This window comes from Thunnus albacares, chromosome 6 (genome assembly GCF_914725855.1).
Source record: "Thunnus albacares chromosome 6, fThuAlb1.1, whole genome shotgun sequence".
NCBI classification, from domain to species: Eukaryota; Metazoa; Chordata; class Actinopteri; order Scombriformes; family Scombridae; genus Thunnus; species Thunnus albacares.
This window is the reverse complement of record NC_058111.1, coordinates 32,235,390-32,256,326: the sequence shown is the minus strand read 5'-3', so window position 1 is coordinate 32,256,326 and position 20,937 is coordinate 32,235,390. Positions and strand designations below refer to the sequence as shown.

General features: G+C 39.4%; 2 protein-coding genes across 2 annotated transcripts in view; both read left to right on the top strand.

The window, feature by feature from the left end:
- The window catches only part of LOC122983496 (alpha-2-macroglobulin-like), a 52,830-nt gene extending 43,076 nt beyond the window's left edge, over positions 1-9,754 (top strand). Inside the window, exons 23-35 of the mRNA XM_044353228.1 lie at positions 633-809; positions 1,851-1,926; positions 2,136-2,292; positions 2,417-2,491; positions 3,209-3,368; positions 3,466-3,653; positions 7,499-7,711; positions 7,851-7,969; positions 8,111-8,201; positions 8,288-8,356; positions 8,435-8,540; positions 9,285-9,326; positions 9,666-9,754. Of these exons, the coding sequence (XP_044209163.1) occupies positions 633-809; positions 1,851-1,926; positions 2,136-2,292; positions 2,417-2,491; positions 3,209-3,368; positions 3,466-3,653; positions 7,499-7,711; positions 7,851-7,969; positions 8,111-8,201; positions 8,288-8,356; positions 8,435-8,540; positions 9,285-9,326; positions 9,666-9,670 (1,478 nt within the window). The 3' untranslated portion in view covers positions 9,671-9,754. The remainder of the gene's footprint in view (positions 1-632; positions 810-1,850; positions 1,927-2,135; positions 2,293-2,416; positions 2,492-3,208; positions 3,369-3,465; positions 3,654-7,498; positions 7,712-7,850; positions 7,970-8,110; positions 8,202-8,287; positions 8,357-8,434; positions 8,541-9,284; positions 9,327-9,665) is intronic.
- A 4,862-nt stretch (positions 9,755-14,616) lies between these two features.
- LOC122983820 (alpha-2-macroglobulin-like) overlaps positions 14,617-20,937 on the top strand; it is a 60,414-nt gene continuing 54,093 nt past the window's right edge. The window contains 10 exon segments of the mRNA XM_044353946.1: positions 14,617-14,702; positions 14,844-15,024; positions 15,278-15,434; positions 15,934-15,986; positions 16,704-16,724; positions 18,206-18,371; positions 18,447-18,531; positions 18,664-18,781; positions 20,526-20,643; positions 20,746-20,855. Coding sequence (XP_044209881.1) covers positions 14,617-14,702; positions 14,844-15,024; positions 15,278-15,434; positions 15,934-15,986; positions 16,704-16,724; positions 18,206-18,371; positions 18,447-18,531; positions 18,664-18,781; positions 20,526-20,643; positions 20,746-20,855 — 1,095 coding nt within the window.

Sequence of the window (20,937 nt, the reverse complement as noted above, 5' to 3'; positions counted from 1 at the left end):
CTTGTGCATTTTGTAGCCCATTTACTACAAGTTGTGTATGTTTACATTACAACTGACTATCTCCAAACCGTGCCATGAGATTATAGGTTGATTCACTAAATTCCAGACAGTCACTGGTTTCAGGTCATTTTAGCATGTTAAAAAATCCAATCTGAAGAGACATGTTTGAAACCTGCTTGAGATAGATAATCCATTTATGTCAACATTTAAGCCACAGTCTGTCAAACAAAGACTGTTTAAAAACTTTTCCTTGTCAATGTATTCAAGAAAGGTTTGACACAAGAGATTTTTTTTAAAAAAACAGCTGCCAAATAGCATCAAATAAATGTACAAAGTTTTTGGAAAGCACTGCTGAGACTGTGGACATGAGGACATTGATACAGATTTCCAAATCGTGCTATCCAACATGCAAATTAAATTATAGCAACATTGGTTGAGTAAACAGTGTCCAACAAGGCAGTGTGTGTCTTATCTATCTATTCAATATACTGAAATGTATTCATATAGAGTAGCACAATTAGGATCACAAAATTGTTCAGCATCAATGGGTGTATAAGCTCATTTGTCTCCCAAATGCAGAAGTTAAAGATCAGGTTAGTTTCATGTCTTAAGAGCTCAGTGTTTTTGTGCAGGTGACATCCTGGGCCGGGCCCTGAAGAACCTGGATGGACTGCTGAAGATGCCGTATGGATGTGGGGAGCAGAACATGGCTCTCCTGGCCCCCAATATCTACATCCTCCAGTACCTGAAAAACACACAGCAGCTGACCCCAGCCATCATGGAAAAAGCTACCAAGTTCCTGACTAGTGGTGAGTTGCTATTTAATACACTATTATTCCATGTATCATATGTAAGAGGTTTTCAGACCATTCACATTACAAGTAGGATCTATTACAGGAGTATTTGTATTACTACTGTACGAACTACTGTCAACATATCAGATTTAAATTACTCAGAATAATTTCCTCTTTCAGACTGTGAATCATTGATGCATTAATGTGTAGATAGTGTCTGTTGTTGTGCGAAACTACCTTATGTACTGAGGTTAGATCATATTTGTAAGCTCATAGGTTTTGCATTCAAGTGTTTCACTATTAACTACAGCTGTCACAAAAATGTAGCGAGTGCAGTGGTTAGTCCAATATTTCCCTCTAAAATGCATAAATGAATAAAACTGTAAAAAAAAAAAAAGGACCCAAAGAAACTAAAATCTGTTCTTAATTAAGTAAAGTAATTTAATAATTGTATTTTAAATAAAGTGAGGAGGGGATGAATGAGGGCCAGGGATGGGAGGGGTTGAAGGGTGAGAAAGGTCAGCCACAAAGGGATGAATTGATAGTCAAATGGGGATCAATGATATGCCAGGAGTTGTGGTAATAAGAAGAGTGAGTGAGTGAGACTCTAGGTGAGGGTGTACCTTAATGATACTCAGAAAGTTCAGCATGCCGACATATGCCACACACTGGCTTTTTGAAGCCTTCAAGATGGCCGTGACTGTAGCTGTGGTAGACTTGTGATGAGCATCAGCCGAAGCTTCTATGGGCAGGGATTCCTTTCCTGAATGCAGTGAAAGTGGCCTCAATACAGAAAAAGTTACCAGAGTATAGTTCTGGGAATATTCCTGGCCTAGACTGAACCTGACGAAGATGAGGATGGACTCCATTTGTACAAGCAGTTTCTTTGGAGGGGAGCATTTTATGATGTTGCAATTCATGGTCATTGTCTTAACCCCTAAGCTACAGCCCCTCATATGAAAAAAAGTTAAAAAAAAGACTGTCTATTTCACCAAATTGTTTTAATCATCAGATCATGATCATAATCATGATTTGCATGTTATGATTATGATACAGGCTACCAGAGGCAACTGAACTACAAACATCACAGTGGCGCTTACAGCACATTTGGACATGGAGAAGAGAACACTTGGTGAGAAAATGACTGAATCACAGTGATGTCTATCTGTAGACATACACCTGAAAAACAATACATTAACTAAACCTCAACACTGAACTGCAGTGCTATTTAACTGGTATCTGGTTACAATTACAGAGTGTCATGGTGACAGGTGACACGTTTACAAAAATCAGGCACACCTCCTTTAAGTAAATATCTGACCCTGTTTAACTTATCTACAGGTTGACTGCTTTTGTGCTGAGATCCTTTGCCAAAGCAAAGTCTTTCATCTACATTGACCCAGCAAAGATTGAAGAATCAAGGAGTTGGCTGGAGAGACAACAGCTTCAAAATGGCTGTTTCAAACAGTCAGGAAAACTCTTTAACAACAGAATGAAGGTAAGTCATGGAGTTTGTATGAAAATGAAGGTACTGTATTTCATGTCAGCATTTTCAGCCAGCCTATAATATGCTAGTGTATAATATTTTGCGTGTAAACATGAGCGATGCTTCCTCTCTACAGGGTGGTGTATCTGATGAAGTGACTCTCAGTGCTTACATCACTGCTGCCTTCTTGGAGATGAATATTTCAGTTGATGTAAGTACCACATGTGACAACTATCTGTAAGTATCTGCTTGATCAACTCTCCTGTTAAAGTCAACGGAGTCAAACAAATTGCACATAGCAAAAAAAGGAAAACAGAAAACTACAGCAGACACATGGGTTCAACTCTTGGCAGCAGTGCCCCAGCTTCACCATCAGTTCCAACAAACACAGTTGGCGTGTTCATGGGTAGGAAGCCAGTGAGGGATGATGTCCTTGTCCCTGCACCAGGGACTCCTATTTTGTTGTTGGAATTTATTGTCTTATACTGTATAATTTATACGCTGTAAAGAGACAAAAAGTGAAGTAAATGACAACAGTGTACAAGTTTGAGTACCAATTTTTTTGCACATTTGTCTTACATATATACTGTAAATATCAGTCCTGTGTTCCATCACTTTGCCTCTTTAACCTCATCTTATCAAGTACTGGTTTTGTTCTTGTCTATGATTTTTGAACAACTGGGATAAATGCACACGATTACAACAAATCATCTGCTCTATTTATGTTGAATTACAGTATCAGTCAAAGGTTTAGACGCACCTCTCCATTCAGTATGTCCAAACTTTTGACTGGTGCTGTATTTGTATACAAATAGATTATATTAACATAATAAATAACAAAGCAATTAAGTTACTTTTTAGGATCTATTGAAATTGAGAGAGTGGATCAAAACATGCATATCACTTTTTTTTTTTTTATCTGTTTCAGCATCCTGTGGTGAATAAGAGCTTGTCTTGCCTCAGGGAATCCACCAGTGACCTCAGCAACACCTACACTACAGCTCTGCTGGCATACGTCTTCACCCTGGCTGGAGACATGGAGACCCGTGCTCAACTTCTGCAGCACCTAGACAAGGTTGCATTACAAGGTAAGTCACAATCCTAAAACAAGTCATTAATACCTGGTTACTGTTGAGATAGCTCACCTTGTGCCTGTCTGTCTGTTTCTTGGGTGGCTGCCTTAAGGAGATTTCTTCCACTGGTCTCAGACAGCAACAGAATCTTCAGCCTCTCTGTCTGTGGAGATCAGCTCCTACGTGCTGCTGGCCAAACTCAGCACCTCCCTTTCTGCTGAAGACCTGGGCTACACCAGCCGTATTGTCAGATGGCTGACAGGCCAGCAAAACCATTATGGAGGCTTCTCCTCTACACAGGTACATCCCAACAAGCTGCAGCTGTAGTTAAAGCAGAGTTGCACTACAGGTTTACAATTTTACTGTTAACAGTGTGTATGTTGTGGGGACATTTTCCATGTTTAAACCGGCTCAGGTTATCTCGTTGTTGAAAAAGCTGACTCTAAACCAATCTCAAATTGGAAACTACAGGCCTGCCCTGCTGCTACCTGTTGTATCTGAGGTTCTAGGGCAGTGGTCACCAACCTTTTTAAGCCCAAAATCCCTGACCTCGGCCTTTGTGAAAGGCAAGATCTACCTATTAAAGCACTGAGCGAAAAAGACAGCCCAGATTGTACTTCCAGCTTGAGGCCTTTTATTTAAGCTAATTGTATTTGAATTACATGAAATGCTTTGGTCCAACTTTCAAACTGATGCAACCAAGAATACACTGTAACTAGCATATCAAACAGGCCATAGCTATCTTGCTTCAACAATTTTACATACATAACATCTTCAATTCTAAGTTTCATTGTTTAATTTCATTCCAACACAAAAATAAAGGCATGTGGCCTATTTTCCATTTGTATGAGGAAATTATTTTGTTCATGGACAACAAAGAAAAAAATCAACACACTTGCAGTGAGCAGATCTTATGAAGTGCCATTGTTGAATGTTTATCAACTGTTAACTGCTTATCCACTGCAGCTTGCAGCTTCATGCAAGTTACTACAAAATTCTCAGTCGGTGCAATTAAACTAAGTTCAGTTCTATATTCCCATCTTACACAGCATCAATACTGTCTGTGAGTGTTTTGTAGTTAGGCTTATAGCTACAGACAGCCAGTCTGAGACAGTCTGTGAGGTGTCTGTCAGGAAGGCGGCTCCTGTACTTTGATACGATTATTTTCTTCTATGAAAATACCATTTCACAGAGGTAAGTAGGCACTCACTCTTAAGCTGAAATTATAGTTGGCGAGTCCACGTGGGTCTGCTATGGTCCGTGTGATCAGATGGTGTGTGCATAGGCTCTGTATGGACATCCGCATACCTGCAATTTGTTGTGTCCGTGTGGTCGCAACGCTGTGTTCCTGTAGACGGCGATCTCCTACACATGTGTGGAACGTGGACCCCAGAAGGTAGTATAAACACATCAACTAAGTGCACGAGCAGTGAGGTGAGGAAACTTCTCTCTGCTGACAAGTCTCCTAAAGTCACTGTCCCTTGATCTGACTTTCAGCTCTATGTCATTTTTCAAATCAACCATTTCCATGTCAGCTCCACTTGGCAAAGCAAATACTTTGGATGTCACTTGTTCTATATCAATGGGCAGGAATGGGTTTGAGATGAATGCAGCAATATCTTCCATGACACCTAACTCTCCAAAATGTTGATTGAACTCTGTTGCCACTTTGTCCAGGTGAGCACCGTACTGCTCAGGGTGAAAAGCACCGTTTGTCGTTAGGTTTGTCAGAAACCCCAGGTCCAGTAGCCACGCATCATCTGACAGTTCCTCGTGCTCCTCTTTCCTTGTTGACAGAAAAGTCTATCTCAGGCAGCAAGTCGACAAATTGCTGCAGCACTTTGCCGCAACTCAACCACTGGACATCAGCATGGAGAAGTAGGTCTCTTTAAGTCTCTTTAAGTGGCCATCCAAGCTTGAGCTCATCCGACCTGCTGCCAAATCTTCTGGTGCTGGCTGCCCTACCTGCCCCCCAGGTTCATCGCTAACCTCCAGAGTGGCCCGGCTTTGTCGCTACACCTCCAGAGCAGCAACTTCACCTGTCTGTCCTACCCTCTGGTTGCCCTCCAGAGCAATACTGACCTCCAGATCTGTTATGTCTTTCAGCCCAGCCCCCAGCCCGCCTGCCTGAGGTCTCATGCTCCACCCTTGTTCTGCCCCCAGGACATTTGCATTTGAATCCCTCCTCTGTGCCCCTTCCACCCACCCTGCTCGGTGTTCCTGATCGGCTCGGTGGGATGTCTGGAATCTGTCCCTTGAGGAGCGGTGGGGAAGGTGGTACTGTTATGGTTCTGTTCACAGTTTGAAAGTTTCCCTAGCTGCCATTCTCCACCGGTCCTCCAGAGGCCTTCAGACTTTTCTCCCTTTTTGTCTGGACTGGACTGAGTGGAAGAAAGCTGATTTGAGTTGTGTCTTTAAAAGACTATCATGCATGATGTTTATTTGGGTTGCCTATATTGGTTGGTTTGTCTTTGTTTTCACTCCGGTCTGAACTCGCACAGCATATACTCTGTCTCAGTGATAAAGAGGATTGTGTGTGTTTTGAACGTGCTCTGGGTTACAAAGTGTTTGTGATAAGTGCATTTGCCATTTGTGTTTCTTTGTGTAGTGCTTGAGCTTGATATTGTTTTTTCCTCTGAGTCCAGAGTTTTTCTTAGTTTAATCTCTGTATTGCTTTGGTTTTATTCTTGTCAGCTGGTAGCCTCTTGTGTTCCTCTTGTGTTCCTGTAGCCCTGCCCAGCCTGCTTTTCAGTCATGTCATGTTCCCTCCTTATTCTGGTCCCTGTTGATCCCAGCTGTGCCTTATTTTGTGATTAGTAAATGGTAAATGGACTGCACTTATATAACACCTTTCTAGTCTTTGACCACTCAAAGCACTTTTACACTTGTGTATTTATTTTTCTATTATTTTTGGGAGCTTAAGGGAAAGTCTCAAAGATATACCAGTCAATCACAATCGACGGGTTGGCAACCATTGTTCTAAAGTGTGCAGTTTTCATCCAAGTCGTAATCTACTTAATTTAAACCAGCCTGGTTTCAAGAGTGACCTTTCCACTGCAGTGATACCCTGTCATCAGTTCTCATCTTGCTGGATCTCTCAGTAGCCTTTGACATGGTGGCTTGCGCTCTCCAACAAAGTTTGCAAGAAATGTGGGCATCGTGATTGATCAACTATCAATCAATGAGCATGTTGCATCAGTCACTCGAACAGTTCTTGTGGCATTTGTGTCAGGTAAAACATGAAGCTGGATGTTGCAGCATTTATTCTCAAAGGCTCCTTCTTGAGCTACTGTAGCTTGGATTGTACCTCATTTGTCTGTCACTTTGGACAAAAGCTTGTTAGCATGCTAACTTTTGTCAAATGTGTGGATTGAAACAAGAGCTTATCCTAATATGTAATGTCCAAACAAAAGCCTGCATCCAAACGGTGATTTCTGTTGTGTGTTGGGAGGTGTAAGCTGAAACAATGCTGATAGTGGGCTAATAAGTTCTCCATTGTGAGTTTGGGTAGCCCTGATAAGCAACTGTGATGGCTCATCATTTCCTGTAACACTGACATTTCATTCACTGAGCGGCTCATCTGTTACATACACTCATTGGTTACGTAAAGGAAAATAGAAACTAACCTGATGTTAGCCAATCTTTGAAGCAACTGTGTGCACAGAATGAAAAAAAAACATCATGCACTCTGACCATCCATTAAAGTTAATACAAACCATGTAAAGGTGGCAGCACTATGGTACTAACCAGCAAGTACAATGTTATCATTACTGCTGGAACTGATGGTGAGAACTGCAAAAATGAAACCTGTTATAAACTGTAATTTTCCTTTTAAATACATGGTTTTAAGAGGTAAGACAATATAGCCCAGAGCTACAGTAGCTACTTTAACTGTCTCACTGAGTTGGATATATTAAAGATTTTTTTCATTTCCATGGATACAGCTGCTGCAACGAAAAATAAGAATGTGAGAATGACAAAAGTATTGAAAAAATAATTGGTGCAGTGGTTCTCTATAGATGATCAATATATAACCATTAAATGTGAGGCACTGAAAATGAAAAGTGTTGTAGGTGGTAAATGCATTTTACATGTGTAAATATTTGCTGTAGTTGAATTCCAACTTTTCTGTATGTGTGTTGTAGGACACAGTGGTGGCTCTTCAGGCTCTGGCTCTCTACTCCACTGTGGTGTTCAGTCCAGAGGGCTCAAGCACAGTGACAGTCCAATCACCCAGTGGCCAGCTGACATTTGATGTGAACCAGAGCAACAAACTGCTCTACCAGGAGAAGATGCTGCAGGACGAGGCAGGAAAGTACAGTCTGGAGGTGAAGGGAACTGCATGTGCGTCAATGCAGGTCAGTGGATCTTGTGGCTCTTAACTTTCTTCCTCTGTATGCACACATACTGTATAATACTACACCACTACTGGTGCTCTTAGGCTCCCAAATTAAAATTTTATGAATATTAAAATCATCCTGTTGTACTCCTTGTCAGATTTCTCTTCATTATAACATCCCAACTCCTGCTGATGTCACCACTCTCAGTGTCGAGGTCAAACCAGAGGCTGACTGCCAATCTCTGAGACCTAAACTCACTCTGAAGCTTAGCTCCCTGTAAGTAATGTGCAGCAACTAGATCTACCCTACAGCCATTATAGAATACTGAAAATCTTGACATGTTGTTGTAGCTTATTCAAAACATGGAAAAGTGCAGCTGTTTGTAACATCACATTTTTTATGGTTCCATGGTTACAGATATAGTGGGAAAGAGCCCACTACAAACATGGTAATCCTGGATATCAAAATGCTCTCTGGATTTGTCCCAGATCCAGAATCTTTGAAGAAGGTAACTTAATACAGTAATTTTAACCTGTAACATTTGTGTCAATTGTCAATGTCATGGTAACCCAGCTGAATATCATGTTCTCGCAGCTCAAAGGTGACCTGCTGGTGGATCGTGTTGAAGAAAAGGAAGATCATGTTCTCGTGTACTTAAAGGAGGTGAAACTAACTCGCAGTGGTTAAATACAGGACAATGCTCTCAAGATTTGTTACTGATTGTGTTTTTTCTTCCAACAGTTACGGAAGGACAAACCCATCAACCACATATTAGAGCTCGTACAGGAGCTCCCAGTGCAGAACCTGAAGCCAGCTGTGGTTAAGATCTATGACTACTACCAGCCAAGTAAATCACATACTCAGTTCTTCCATCCACTCATTATCTATACACACTTATACTTTGCAGGGTTGCATGAGAATATTGTGTTACACCCAGTCTCTTACAGGACTGACACATATAGACAAGGTGGAAGTTTTGATAGCATTTTATAAAATCTGGCAAGGAGAGGCAAAAGATTCTGTGAGAAATTCATCAGCCTCTTAACTTAGAGGATCTGAATATTTTAACAACCTGGAACCAGATCCAAACCCTAATAGACATGCAACCATTGACACTCAAATTCAAGCAATTTAGAAGATTTGTTTCACCTAACCTGCATATTTTTGGACTATGGGAGGAAACTGGAGCGCCCAGGGAATGCCCAAACAGACAGCTGATTCAGATGTCTGTCTGAATGTGGTGACTCTTCACAGGCTCCAGTCTATCATGATATAGGTTTGAACTCAGGGCCGTCATGCAGTGAAGAAACAGTGCTGACAACTGCACCACACTCCAGCCCTCAGTCCTTCCATACACATCTAAACCCATTTACAGAGAGAACAGCACACACTGGCAAACTCTGCCCCGTGTTAGAGCTGTACAATTATCACAACTACAAATTCAACTTTCCAAGTTTTGTCTGACATACACTGGGATTGAACCCAACCCCTAAATGCCCTGAGCATGAAGTAATTTCATGTTTGGGAGTTATAGGAGCTTTCACTGTTATTTGTTTGAACTGTTTTGTCTAATTCTACATTCTTTTCTCAGGTGACCAGGCTGAGACAGAATACATCTACCCTTGTGCTGCAGGTAACAATCTCTAACCTAATCTAGCTCATGAGAGGCACCACAAAGTAAAATTCATGCGTTGCTCAAGAACCCTTGTTTAGAATGGTACACTTTCTTACAATGTTATTATCTTGATATTTTTAAAAAATATTTAATTACTTTTATTAAAAGTTATTTCTCAGAAAGATGTAGAACATTTTTTAAATCAATCAAGAAGATGTAAACAACACATCATTATTTAACTATAGTATTAAAGTGAATGTGTCAATTCAGTAACCAAATGAAGCAAAAGAGAGCTACTGGAAAATGCAGATCGTGTGTATTTTGAGGAAGTAATCACATTTCTTCTTTGATTTGCAGCTTAAAGAGTGAAGTGTGGTCACCCATCCCAAGCCCCAGACTCTTACTGATCAAATCATTTTAATAAAGCTACACTACATGTAATTTCAGTCCATGTCTTGTATAATAGTTTAATAGTTTAATAGTTGTGTGTCCGCTTTAAAGGACCAGTGTGTAGGATTTAGTGGCATCTAGTGTCGTCTGAATACCCCTCCCCTCACCCTCCCCTTCCAAGCATGTAGGAGAACCTATGGTGGCCGCAAAACTTGCTAGATAGGTGCTGGTAGCCTTCCTGGAGTCTCTGGGTGGGGTCTTGGAAAGGGAGTCATCTGGGGATATGATAGTTCTAAGGGACATTGACACTAATGTGGTTATTAGAGAACCTGCGGGCATGATTGGGAGGAACAGCTGAGAGTATTTGAACCAGAGTGGTGTTTTGTTTATTTTTTTATTTTTTTGGAGGGATATTTTTGTAGCAAAAAGTGCAGAGAGACAGGAAACAAGAGTAGAGAAGGTGGACATGTCACCAAGGTCCATAGCTGGAATCAAACCACAGACATTACGGTTGTGTGGTATGCATCTTATTCAGTAGGCTACCAGGGCGCCTGAGCATAAGGTCATGCATAAATGTACCTGCCACAATAAAACCTTATGCCAAAGGTCAGTTGACCTTCATGTCATCCACTCAGTTATTATGGAAGTAGAAAAATACCAAATTTCGGAAGGCAATCATGATAAAGCTTAATTTACAACTATCAACATGTTAAAAAACATCTAGCTCAAACAACAATTTGATTTTTCAGGAATTAAATGTTTAGTGGCTTCAAACTGTCACCCCAGTTCAGTCATATGACGACAAAATATGCAACAAAAACTAGCTGAAACTTAACTGCTTTCATCCAGTGTACAGTGTAATGATCTCATGATTATCATTGATGGTCATTCATTTTCAGTCTTTCAGGCACAATACATCCCACTTACTCTCCAGTGCAACAGTTTGTAATCTTTTTTTGGCTGATAGAGCAATGTAAACACACTGTTTTTCTCAAGGAGGCAGTTTCATGGACCAAAGTTCTAACACCCCAACACTGACCAAGTGGCAGCACACTGTGTAGAATAAACATGCATGTCCACTCTGCTAAGTGTTATTTTATCACATCCACCTTGTTCTCAAAACCTTTCTATATATGAAACGTACAGTATGTGCTAAATGTGGCTCAGTCTCTTTGTGGTGTCCTCCTCACTGATCTGCATTTGTGCACAAGAGTCCTGATGTTTGAGGTAAAACAGGTATATGTTGATTTATAAGATTACTCTTCACTGCTCTGCACCGTCAGTCGCTGCCCTCCACAGTTGTTGGCAGTAGTACAGATCAGAATTTATGTTCTGTCCTTTTAGCAGCAATGCGTAAAATGAAATGAAGCAAATTCCCACATGAGCGAGGTTGTTGTCTGTGAACAGAAAAGAGACCAGGTCTGGAATGGTTTTAGAGAGGGCCTTGAGTTTTGAATACAAGCCAAGCGAAACCTATCGCTCAGACTTCACCTTGTAACGGAGGACAAGGTAGGTGGCCAGTCGCAGGATGATGAAGAAAAGCTGTTGGAACTTACACACCTTCCCCGGACACTCCAGCTCTGACCGGTTCATCCCATAGATGGAGAGGATCACCCCTTCAAAGACATACCTGCGAGAAAAATACAAACAGTCAGGCACATTCATAATTGCAAATAGCTCAGTGAATTATCTCTTGATTCTGAGTCAGAATTTAAACAAACTACAAATCTGAAACTCCACTATCAAAACACAAAACACTTCATCTTAGTCCACAAAGTGAAAGTTTTAAAAATGTAAAGTTTGTCTTGAGTTTGTTTGAGATCAGTAAAATCAGTAGGGTCAATCCTCTTGGATTGTGCTCAGTAAATGTCATGGAAATCTGGTCATTAGCTGAGAGGAGGTATTCTCTTGAAATTAACATATTAACCTGAAGGTGGGCCTTGAAGAAAGGTCATGGAGTGTATAAATGGAGAGGGCTCTGAAGAGCATATGTTTCGTCTCGTGTTCAATTGGAAATTTCGGCCTAATGGTGACAGTACAGGAAAGGTCAGGAGTTCACTTGAAACAGTAGGACTCATCCTCTGGGGACTATGAATACTCAATATATTCAGCAATTAGCTTATAGCCTTTATAGGCCACAATGTTTATCAAGGAGAACATTTTGAAATTGATAATGGTGATAGACAAAATGTCTGAGTGTTAAAAATGATTTAGAAATCAATCATTCTGGGGATCATGGGCACTAACATCCAATTTTCACTCCAATGTGTGTTGTATTTGTTTTATATCACTTTGGGTAAGATTTTTCCAGCTAGATTTGTCCTGGAGAATGCAGATTTTTCAGCCCTAACAGGGTTAGTAATCAGAATTTAGTACAGATGTGCATGACAAAGGACTGCACAGCAGAGCGGCAGCTGGATGAAAGCAGAGATAATTAGACGGAGTGATGCGCCCTCATATTAAAAATAATGCCATCCGAACTATCAGACTAAAACTGAAACTAACACAGTAGCTTGTATAAGTCTAAAAAATTGCTTTCCACCACTGAACATTTGAGTATTTGTTAAATTCAGACACTTTCACAAGGAGAAAAGCCCTGTGCTGCCCTGGTGTGTCTGTCTGTGTCTGCTCTGACACATACACAAAAAGTTTCAGAAAGCAGCATCTTCTATCCCTAATATACTTAAAATCAGTGAGCCATGTTTCCAAAATAAGGTCGGTGTAGGGTAGAAATCTGGTTACTGATCTTCTGCACACATACATGGATTTATGGTATCCAGGTTACTGAAGTGCATGTAAACACACTGACTGACATGAAACCTCCATAAAGGTGAAAGTCCTGGATGTGGGATTTCAAAATTGCAACATCCCAGGTTTGAGTTCGACCTTTGTTGCATTGCTCTCTCCCTCATTTCCTGTCATGTTAGTACATCTCACTGCTTACTTCCTGAATTCATTTGCTACTTTCAAAACCATTAAAAAAAATCTTGCACACAAAGGTCTCATTTCCAGTATGTAACACTGATACGCAATATGTTCCAAAATCAATATGTTAAGCTGCACATTGAACATGGTACTTCTGTATTGGTTTTGAAATTAATTTGATTTTTGAAGTCAGCATATCAAATAGGAAAGGTGAACAACCTGGAAATGTATCATCCAAAATCAATACAACTTTCCTGAACTAATATGCTAACTTAGAGGTTAAGACACCCACCAGTAACTGCAACATCCCTGCTTTGAGTTTGGCCGGGACTTTTGCTGCTTCTCTCTGTCCCTCATTTCATGTTATATCTTTGTCGTCTGTAATCAAGATATAAAAATGCCTCTATAAAATATTTTAATACACTAACTTTCAAAACTCATTTTAAAATATTCTACTGTACTGTACTTAAAATGAAAATAGGCTTCAAGGGAAGACAAAGAAGCTTACACAGAAACACCAAATGCAAAAAAATCTAAATATTAACCCAACACAAACAACTTGGCCACAGTCGTAAACAAAATAAAGGATGTAAATTGAAAGCACTATGGCTTTTATTATTCCTGCTGTCCATACTGGCTGCCAAAAGATCCCTTCCTAAAGCAATTTCAATGTAAATTATGGCAGACAAAATCCATACACCTATTATTTTGCAAATACTAATTTCAAAATTCATCAGTCTTTTGAGAAAAAGCACTTGACCTTTAGATAGGGGAGTCATTTTTACACAGAATAGGACTGAAAATTTTGTCCCTCATCACTTACATTGAAATCACTTCAGAGAGGGACGTCTCTCTGGGGCCAGTATGGACAGAAGAACAATGACAATGTCTAAAAGCAATTTCAGTGTCCATAAGGACATGTGAATGTTGTTTTGAGACAAACTTGAAGATATGTTAACCTATCCTTTAACACATCACATCAGAGAGAGGGAACCTATGTTAAGCAACTTTCAGGATAAACATAATCAGCCTCATGGTTTCTATTTAACAAGGACTCACAATACTGTTGAGTGCTCCCTTTCAGGTACAGAGGTATCATACCTGATAAATAGTAAATCTGGGCTGAAAAGGTTGAACTTTCTCTAAATATAATAAAGAAAATTCAATTGCATATATGTTTTTTGACTCATCACCTGGACAAGAAGGATGTGCATGTGTTTTGCACACTGATTACACATCATGTCAATGGAATTTACCTTCACCAATCCAATAACAAAGTTCTCTGAAATTGTTTATCGTGTGTTGATGAGCACAAATTTATAGTACTACCACACCAGGAGAGATGGGCGGTGAATAGGCAAAGACATCAAACACTTTAGGTCCTAAAGTTGTTAGCTGAATTGTCCATCTTTCCTTTATCTTTCATCTTTTCCTCTGATGGTGCGAAATGCATTCTGGGATAGGTTCAGCCGCAAAGGATCCATCCATTGGATCCTTCAAATTTTGGAAAAGAAGGCAGCATTTCTTTGAAGGAGCCTTCGAAATGGGACAGGCTTGTTGTGCTGCTGTGATGCATTTGTTCTTCAAATGCAGCCTTTGAGGGATGCAGCCCCTGAACAATCTAACTTATTTGGGTGTGTGAACCCTTCTTTGTGCTATGAACTTTGTTTTTTGCTTGAGCATGATGTTCTTTACTTTTACTAAATAATACTTGTCCCCAAACCAGTATATTTCATGATATATAACCGTAATTATAATTAATTTGTAATTTTTTATCTGTCTAAACCGTTCACAATGTGGTGTCCCTAAAAAGGGGTAGTGTTTACATGCTTCCCACCAAGGAAGCCAAAGTGTGTGTGTGTGTGTGTGTGTGTGTGTGTGTGTGTGTGTGTGTGTGTGTGTGTGTGTGAGAGAGAGATGGGTGAAAAGGGGTGGGGTTGTGTAGCAGAGCAGGTTTAACAAATGTTGACTCTTGGGCTCACCCCAGTCAGTCATGGGTCTTTCTGGGATTCAGATGTGGACATGGACACTGTTTGTCTGCCTGAGCTGGTTGTTTGTGGGTCAAGTGGTGGCAGGACCGTAAGTTTACTTGTACAGTCTGAACATTTAAAATCATGTAGTCTATTGTGTACATTTGTAGTAACTTGTTACAGCATAATCTTTTGGGTTGGAGTTTCAGTAAGGTATCTACTGTATGTGTGTATGTTTCTGTGGCTGTAGGCAGTACATGGTAACCATTCCTGCAGTTGTCGAAGCTGGAGCTGAGACCAAATTCTGTGCGAGTCTTGTGCAGCCCAATGAGATTCTGGTCATGATCGTCACTCTGATGTCCAAAAACAAGAACACAACCCTCCTTGAGAAGACATCTGGCACAGAGTTTCACACCTGCGTTCAGTTTCAGGTCACCTCCCAAGACAGGCTTTGATTCATTTGATCATTTATTTCACGAAAGAATGTTTTTAATATTTGAAACTTAAATGTTTGACCAGTATTTTTACCATTGATATTTAGCCTCAAATTACATTAAAATGTTTAACTCCTGATTTAAAAAAAAAAAAATTCAGATTAAGCAAAAATGAATATAATGAGGCCTTTGATTTATTATTTTTGTGAGTTAATGATTAATTTAGCTGGTCTCTATATTTCTGTCACAGGCTCCTTTAGTGCAGAAAAATGAGGTGCAGATATTGGAGGTGGAGGTACAAGGTGACACATTTTACTCAAAAGAAGTCAGGAAAGTCATGATCAAAGTCTATCAACCAATGACATTCGTCCAAACAGATAAACCAATCTACCTCCCTGGACAAACAGGTAACTTTGAACAGATAATGTAGGATGTATCATACAAGTCTTTATCAAACAAAGCTTCTATATTCTTGATAGCGTATGTTGTCTTTCCTGGCAGAAGTACAATATCCATGGTGTGTGTATATAGTCTCCCAGTCTTTAGCCTAGTGCATGCAGGTATTGGCTTCAGGCCCCCTTTGAAACTTAAGTGGAATAACAAAAGAAAAAGTAAGAGTTGAACTGCTGTTAAACAGATAAGACAACTACAGTACTTCACTAAACTGAGATCCTAGATGTTGATCACATTGATTTTGATAAATATAGTTCCAAGTTAATATATGCAAGACAGAGCAGCATGAATAATGAAAAGCTATTAGTAACTTTTGTCTCACTCTAATTTTGTCACATTTGAAACTTTGACAATTATATCATGTCTGCCTGGATAAAAGAAATACATTTCAGCAGCCTAAACACTGAAGATGAGTTGTGAAGGCTTTGTGTAATCTCTTTGCATTTCTCTCAGTACATTTCAGAGTCATTACCCTGGACACCATGTTTAGACCTGCCAATCAGCTGGTGAGTGTCTGTCACAACCTCATTAAAAACAGGTTCTACTGGATGATAATGGTGCAAGTTTTAATTTGTATCCCAGTGAAAACCATTAATCACTTCAGCTAGTGCAGTGGAACTGAACAGAAGTTACCTACCAAAGTGAAAAGATGGTAGTGCTCTTTTACCTGGGATATGTGTTTAATCAGTCTGTGTAAATAGCTCAGTGTTAGAGCTGCTGTTGAGTCTCTGATTCAATAGTACAACCAGGGCCCTCTTAGGTAAACTTGCATGTAATGAGCTGAAGGTCTCCAAATAGGACACTTGTTTCAAATGTTGCAACATTTAGCAGCAGAGAATCAAATTTGAACCTGCGAAACATCCTTGTATTTGTTATTTACAAAACAAAATTGAACTGCATTAACATAAAAAGAATTAAGTGTGAGATACAAGTAAAACACAGGAAGTTTTTTAATGATAAGAGAAAGGAGAGGAAACATAGTAAACTGTAATCTGCAACTGGATTGTGGCACATCCTTGTAACAGACTGATGAACTGAGTCATGAGGACATCATATGAACCTTCACTTTGCACAGTAACATTTTTGTTGTGTCTGATGTCAATGAAATGCACTTTGATGTTTGATTTTATTTGGGGGAGCTGTCCTCAGGGTTATTTAGTTATTTGGGTAGCTGTAATAACAATCCACCCTTTAACAAATCTCTTTGTGTTCTCTTTTTACAGTACAATGTTATTGAAATTGAGGTAAGACTGCGGTTAACATGAAAATATCCACAATCCAATGCAAACTGGGACCATTTTAGGCTGTTTTTTTGTTGTGAAATCTTTGTACAATGTAAAGGATCATTTGAGGGTAGTTCAAATGCTGTCATGAATTGAATAATTTGACAGATAAAAGTGTTAAAAGTATATATTGTTTTCACATTCAGGGTTTATAAGTAGATTCTGAAAGTATGGAGCACTTTGAGCCAATTTAATATTTAGATAACAATAAATATTTCAGAATAGTTTCTGTTTTTTTTCAAGGCTATGTTAATATAATACTGACCATTATGTATGTAGAAATACGTCTTTGCTGTAACAATTACTACTCTCCATACTGACCTGAAGCTAATCTCTCTGAACGCAACTACACCGTAAGAAATGAGGGTCAAAATCCACAGCCTTCGTTCTGTGTAAATATATGCATTACAAAGTTCAGCTAACGGTAATATAATGCTTCTGCAACCTCAGTTAGCTGAATCGAGTCAATATATTCCAAAGTTACAGACTGTTAAGAATGAAATTCCCTCTTTTTGTTTCTCCAGAACGTTCCTTGCTGAGCCGTGGTGGACGGATACATTCTAGTAGTTGCTTGTAGATTTGTTGCCAGAACCAGCTTTTTACTCACATGTAAGAGAGTGAAGCACTAGGGGTGTGCCCAAATACAAATACATTATTCGGCAAAGCACAAATATTTTTTTTTTCTAAGACTATTTGTTTCACACAAATATTTAAAAAAATTTTTTTTTTGGGAAGAAAAAAAAACATGTCAAATACCAATATCAATAGGTTGGTTACATGGCTATCTCAGTCTCTGTCCTCTGCTTCACTGTTACGTCAATCAGCAGGTCTCAATGAGAGGAGTCACATCCACCTGCTACACGACACACATTTCCTAATTTTGACATCACTCCTAGAGTTGAGTTTGAGACCCAGTGTGGTGACCTCCTTCATAAGGTAGTTTATTCATGAACATTTATTGTAACACTTTGTAAAACAGATTGCAAAAATACTCCAGTTTCCAGCTTCCAACTTCCACAGTTCAGCAAGGAACTTCAGTCAACGGAAGCAAAAAAAGGGAATATTGTTAAACAGATTAACTTTGGAATATCCACTCGACTCATATCCACTCGACTTGTATATTTGCACAGAATGAGGACTCTGGATTTTGACCCTCATTTCTTACAGTTTAGTCACGTTCCAAAAGAATAACTTTTTAGCTATCAGCTACATTAGCTTCAATATGGAGAGTAAGAATGGTTAAACCAACTAAGACCCATCTCCACGTATATAATGGCACATCAGTATTGTATTCAGATTTGAAAAAAAACTGAAACTATCCTTTAACAGTGATGTTGGGGGATGTTTGAGTCAATGAGACACTTAACATTAGCAAAGTCACCACTGTTGCCCAGCCCCAACCTTCAGTAAATACGTGTTCTTCCTATTGATTTATTTAACAGGATGCTAGAAGCAACCGGATTGGACAATGGCTTAACACCATGTCCAATGGTAAAATATTGCAGCTGTCTTACTCCTTGAACTCAGAGGCACGTGAAGGAATTTACAAAGTCGTTGTGTGGATTGATGGACAAAAAATAAATCACCAATTCAAGGTGGAGAAATATGGTGAGTTACATTCCTTTTTTTCATTCAACAGTTTGTAATGAATTAAGAATTATAACAACCATATTTTGTCCCCAGTTTTGCCAAAATTTGATGTAACAGTTCATGCATCAGATGAAATAAGCATTGGAGAGGGGGAAATCAAAGCTGAAGTCTGTGCAATGTAAGTGGTGGGACTTTCTCACATATACACTTGCCTCATGACATATTATGATATAAAACTAAATCTGTATTGGTGAGTTGGTGAGCCCTTTGTAACAATGCAGTGATTTTATTAAACTTCCCATCTAATCAGATATACTTATGGACAGCCTGTGCCAGGCAGTGTTAAATTTGAGCTGTGCCGACCTCTGGTGCTTCATCGATGGATCACCATTATTGAACAGCCCCCGTGCTACAGGGAGACAAAGCAGGTACAGTTGCTTTAGCTACATAAGACACAAAATATAAGAAAATACACGTAACACAAGATATAAATATACAACACATATTTAACATGAACTACAACCTGGTACAAAAGTAGGGTTGGGAGGAAAAAATGGTTCACATAAGAGCTGCAATGATTGATGGATTCACAGATTTACAAAAGTATTTTATTCTTAATGATGTAAATAGTGCCCCTTTTTCTATTTATTGAATCAAGAATCAACTGATTGTTTCTGAACAGAATTGTGAAACCTAAAATGGGTACATAACAGTGACACAATACCATAAATATAACTGAATTACTGGTAAGGCTGTACCAGTTACTAACAGACAACAGGACAAACTGAATGCCTGTGGTTGCCAACAAGAAGAAAAGATGCAGGCCTTACCGCTGCTCCACTCGATCCTGAGTAATTGGACCAACCTGCTAAACCCCATCTTGGATCACCAACTGTAGGCATTTAGTGTATATTGTGGCCTGTTACCTGCTGGTACAGCTGTAGGTGTGCAGCTGTGGGAGGAATAGCGGAGGTTATGAAAATGCACCATCGCACAAGGGTTGTTCCAGATGAGTCAGAGCAGAGGCAAGTACTTTTTAAAAAAAGTAATACATTACTTTACTTAATTACTCCCTGTGAAAGGTAATTAATTACACCACTCGTTACATTACTTTTGCATTACTCCACAACAACACCTGAGATGCATTGTCAAAGTAATGTGCATACCTCCACCTCTCAAAAGTTCAGACAGCTCTGCCATTTTTGTCTTTGCTCCCGTACGTGTGTGTGTGTGTGTGTGTGTCGGAACTCTAGCCACAGTCACGTAATGAGAGGACAGGCGATTGTTGCGCAAGTGTGCATGTATACCTTTGATTATTTTTTTATGTTACTTTGTAACGCGTTACGCCCAACACCGCCTTTGAGCGAGGTGTGCTTCCTAAATGTTACTACCAAGAGGTATTATGTCTGGTTCATGAGTCCCTACTAAGTGGTTAAATGGGTGTGAAGTAAACCTGCATTCTGTGTTGTTGGCAACCGGGGCATTCAGTTTATGTTGTGGCTTGTTAATAACTGGTACAGCTGGAAGTCTTCATGGTAATTAAATCCCCTAGTCCAAACAAATCCTTTTACCAGTGCCAGACATTCATAGATCCCAGAGGATGAATCCTAAAACTTTGTTGATCCCCTGACTGGTTATCCCCATGATGTTGATATTTTAAATTCTGTTAAATACCAAACCAAGTAAAGATAATTGCCTCTTTCATGGAATTGTAGAACAATGACATTCACTTTCCACAAACCCTAAACCGGTTAACCTTGTGGTTGTTGCTGCTCCTTTTTGCAGATTGTCATGATACCACTACATTTCAACTGATCTATATAGTACCCAAATATTTGGAGCACTGAACCTCTTCAATGACCTGTTCCTCGATTACAATCTGAATTGGAGTTTTGGGCTTCATTTTGAAATCAACACATGTATCTTTAGTTTGGATTGCATTATTTGATAGTAATAGGTTCACATCTCCAGTTGCACAGACACATTCTGAAGTTTACAGATGCTTCAGTGGTTTGGCGAAATTATTTTGCTCAGAGCATTGCTGTGCTTAAGAGCAGCCTCACACAGTGGCTAGCATATTATATAGACTCTTAGTCTCGTTCGATGTGGAACGATGACGGCTACAATTCTGCTCGTGTTGTAATATCATATATTTATTTTTGTTCTATCTAGACAGGAAAGAATGGCTGTGCCACATTTATGATTGAGATGTCCACTTTTACTAAACTTGGCAAACAGCCACTGCTGGATAAACTGTATCTCAAAGCCTTGGTGGAAGAGCAGGGGACAGGCAAGTTTTAATTATTTTCCAAAATAACTAAACTATTGTTTTTATAAAATGTTTTAACAATATGACATGCACATGGTTTTAACATGGAGGCTTTTCTTACAGGTACTTCACACTCACAAGGGAAAACAATGGAGATTTCTTACGTTGTTGGAAAGCTGTCCTTTATTGACACACCCAAGATTTATGAGAAAGGATCAAATGTGGAGGGAAAAGTAAGTGAGAGATGTTACTTATGATGTTAGAGATGTTATGATTTTATACACAGTGTAACTGAAGCCATGTGCATTCTCGGTG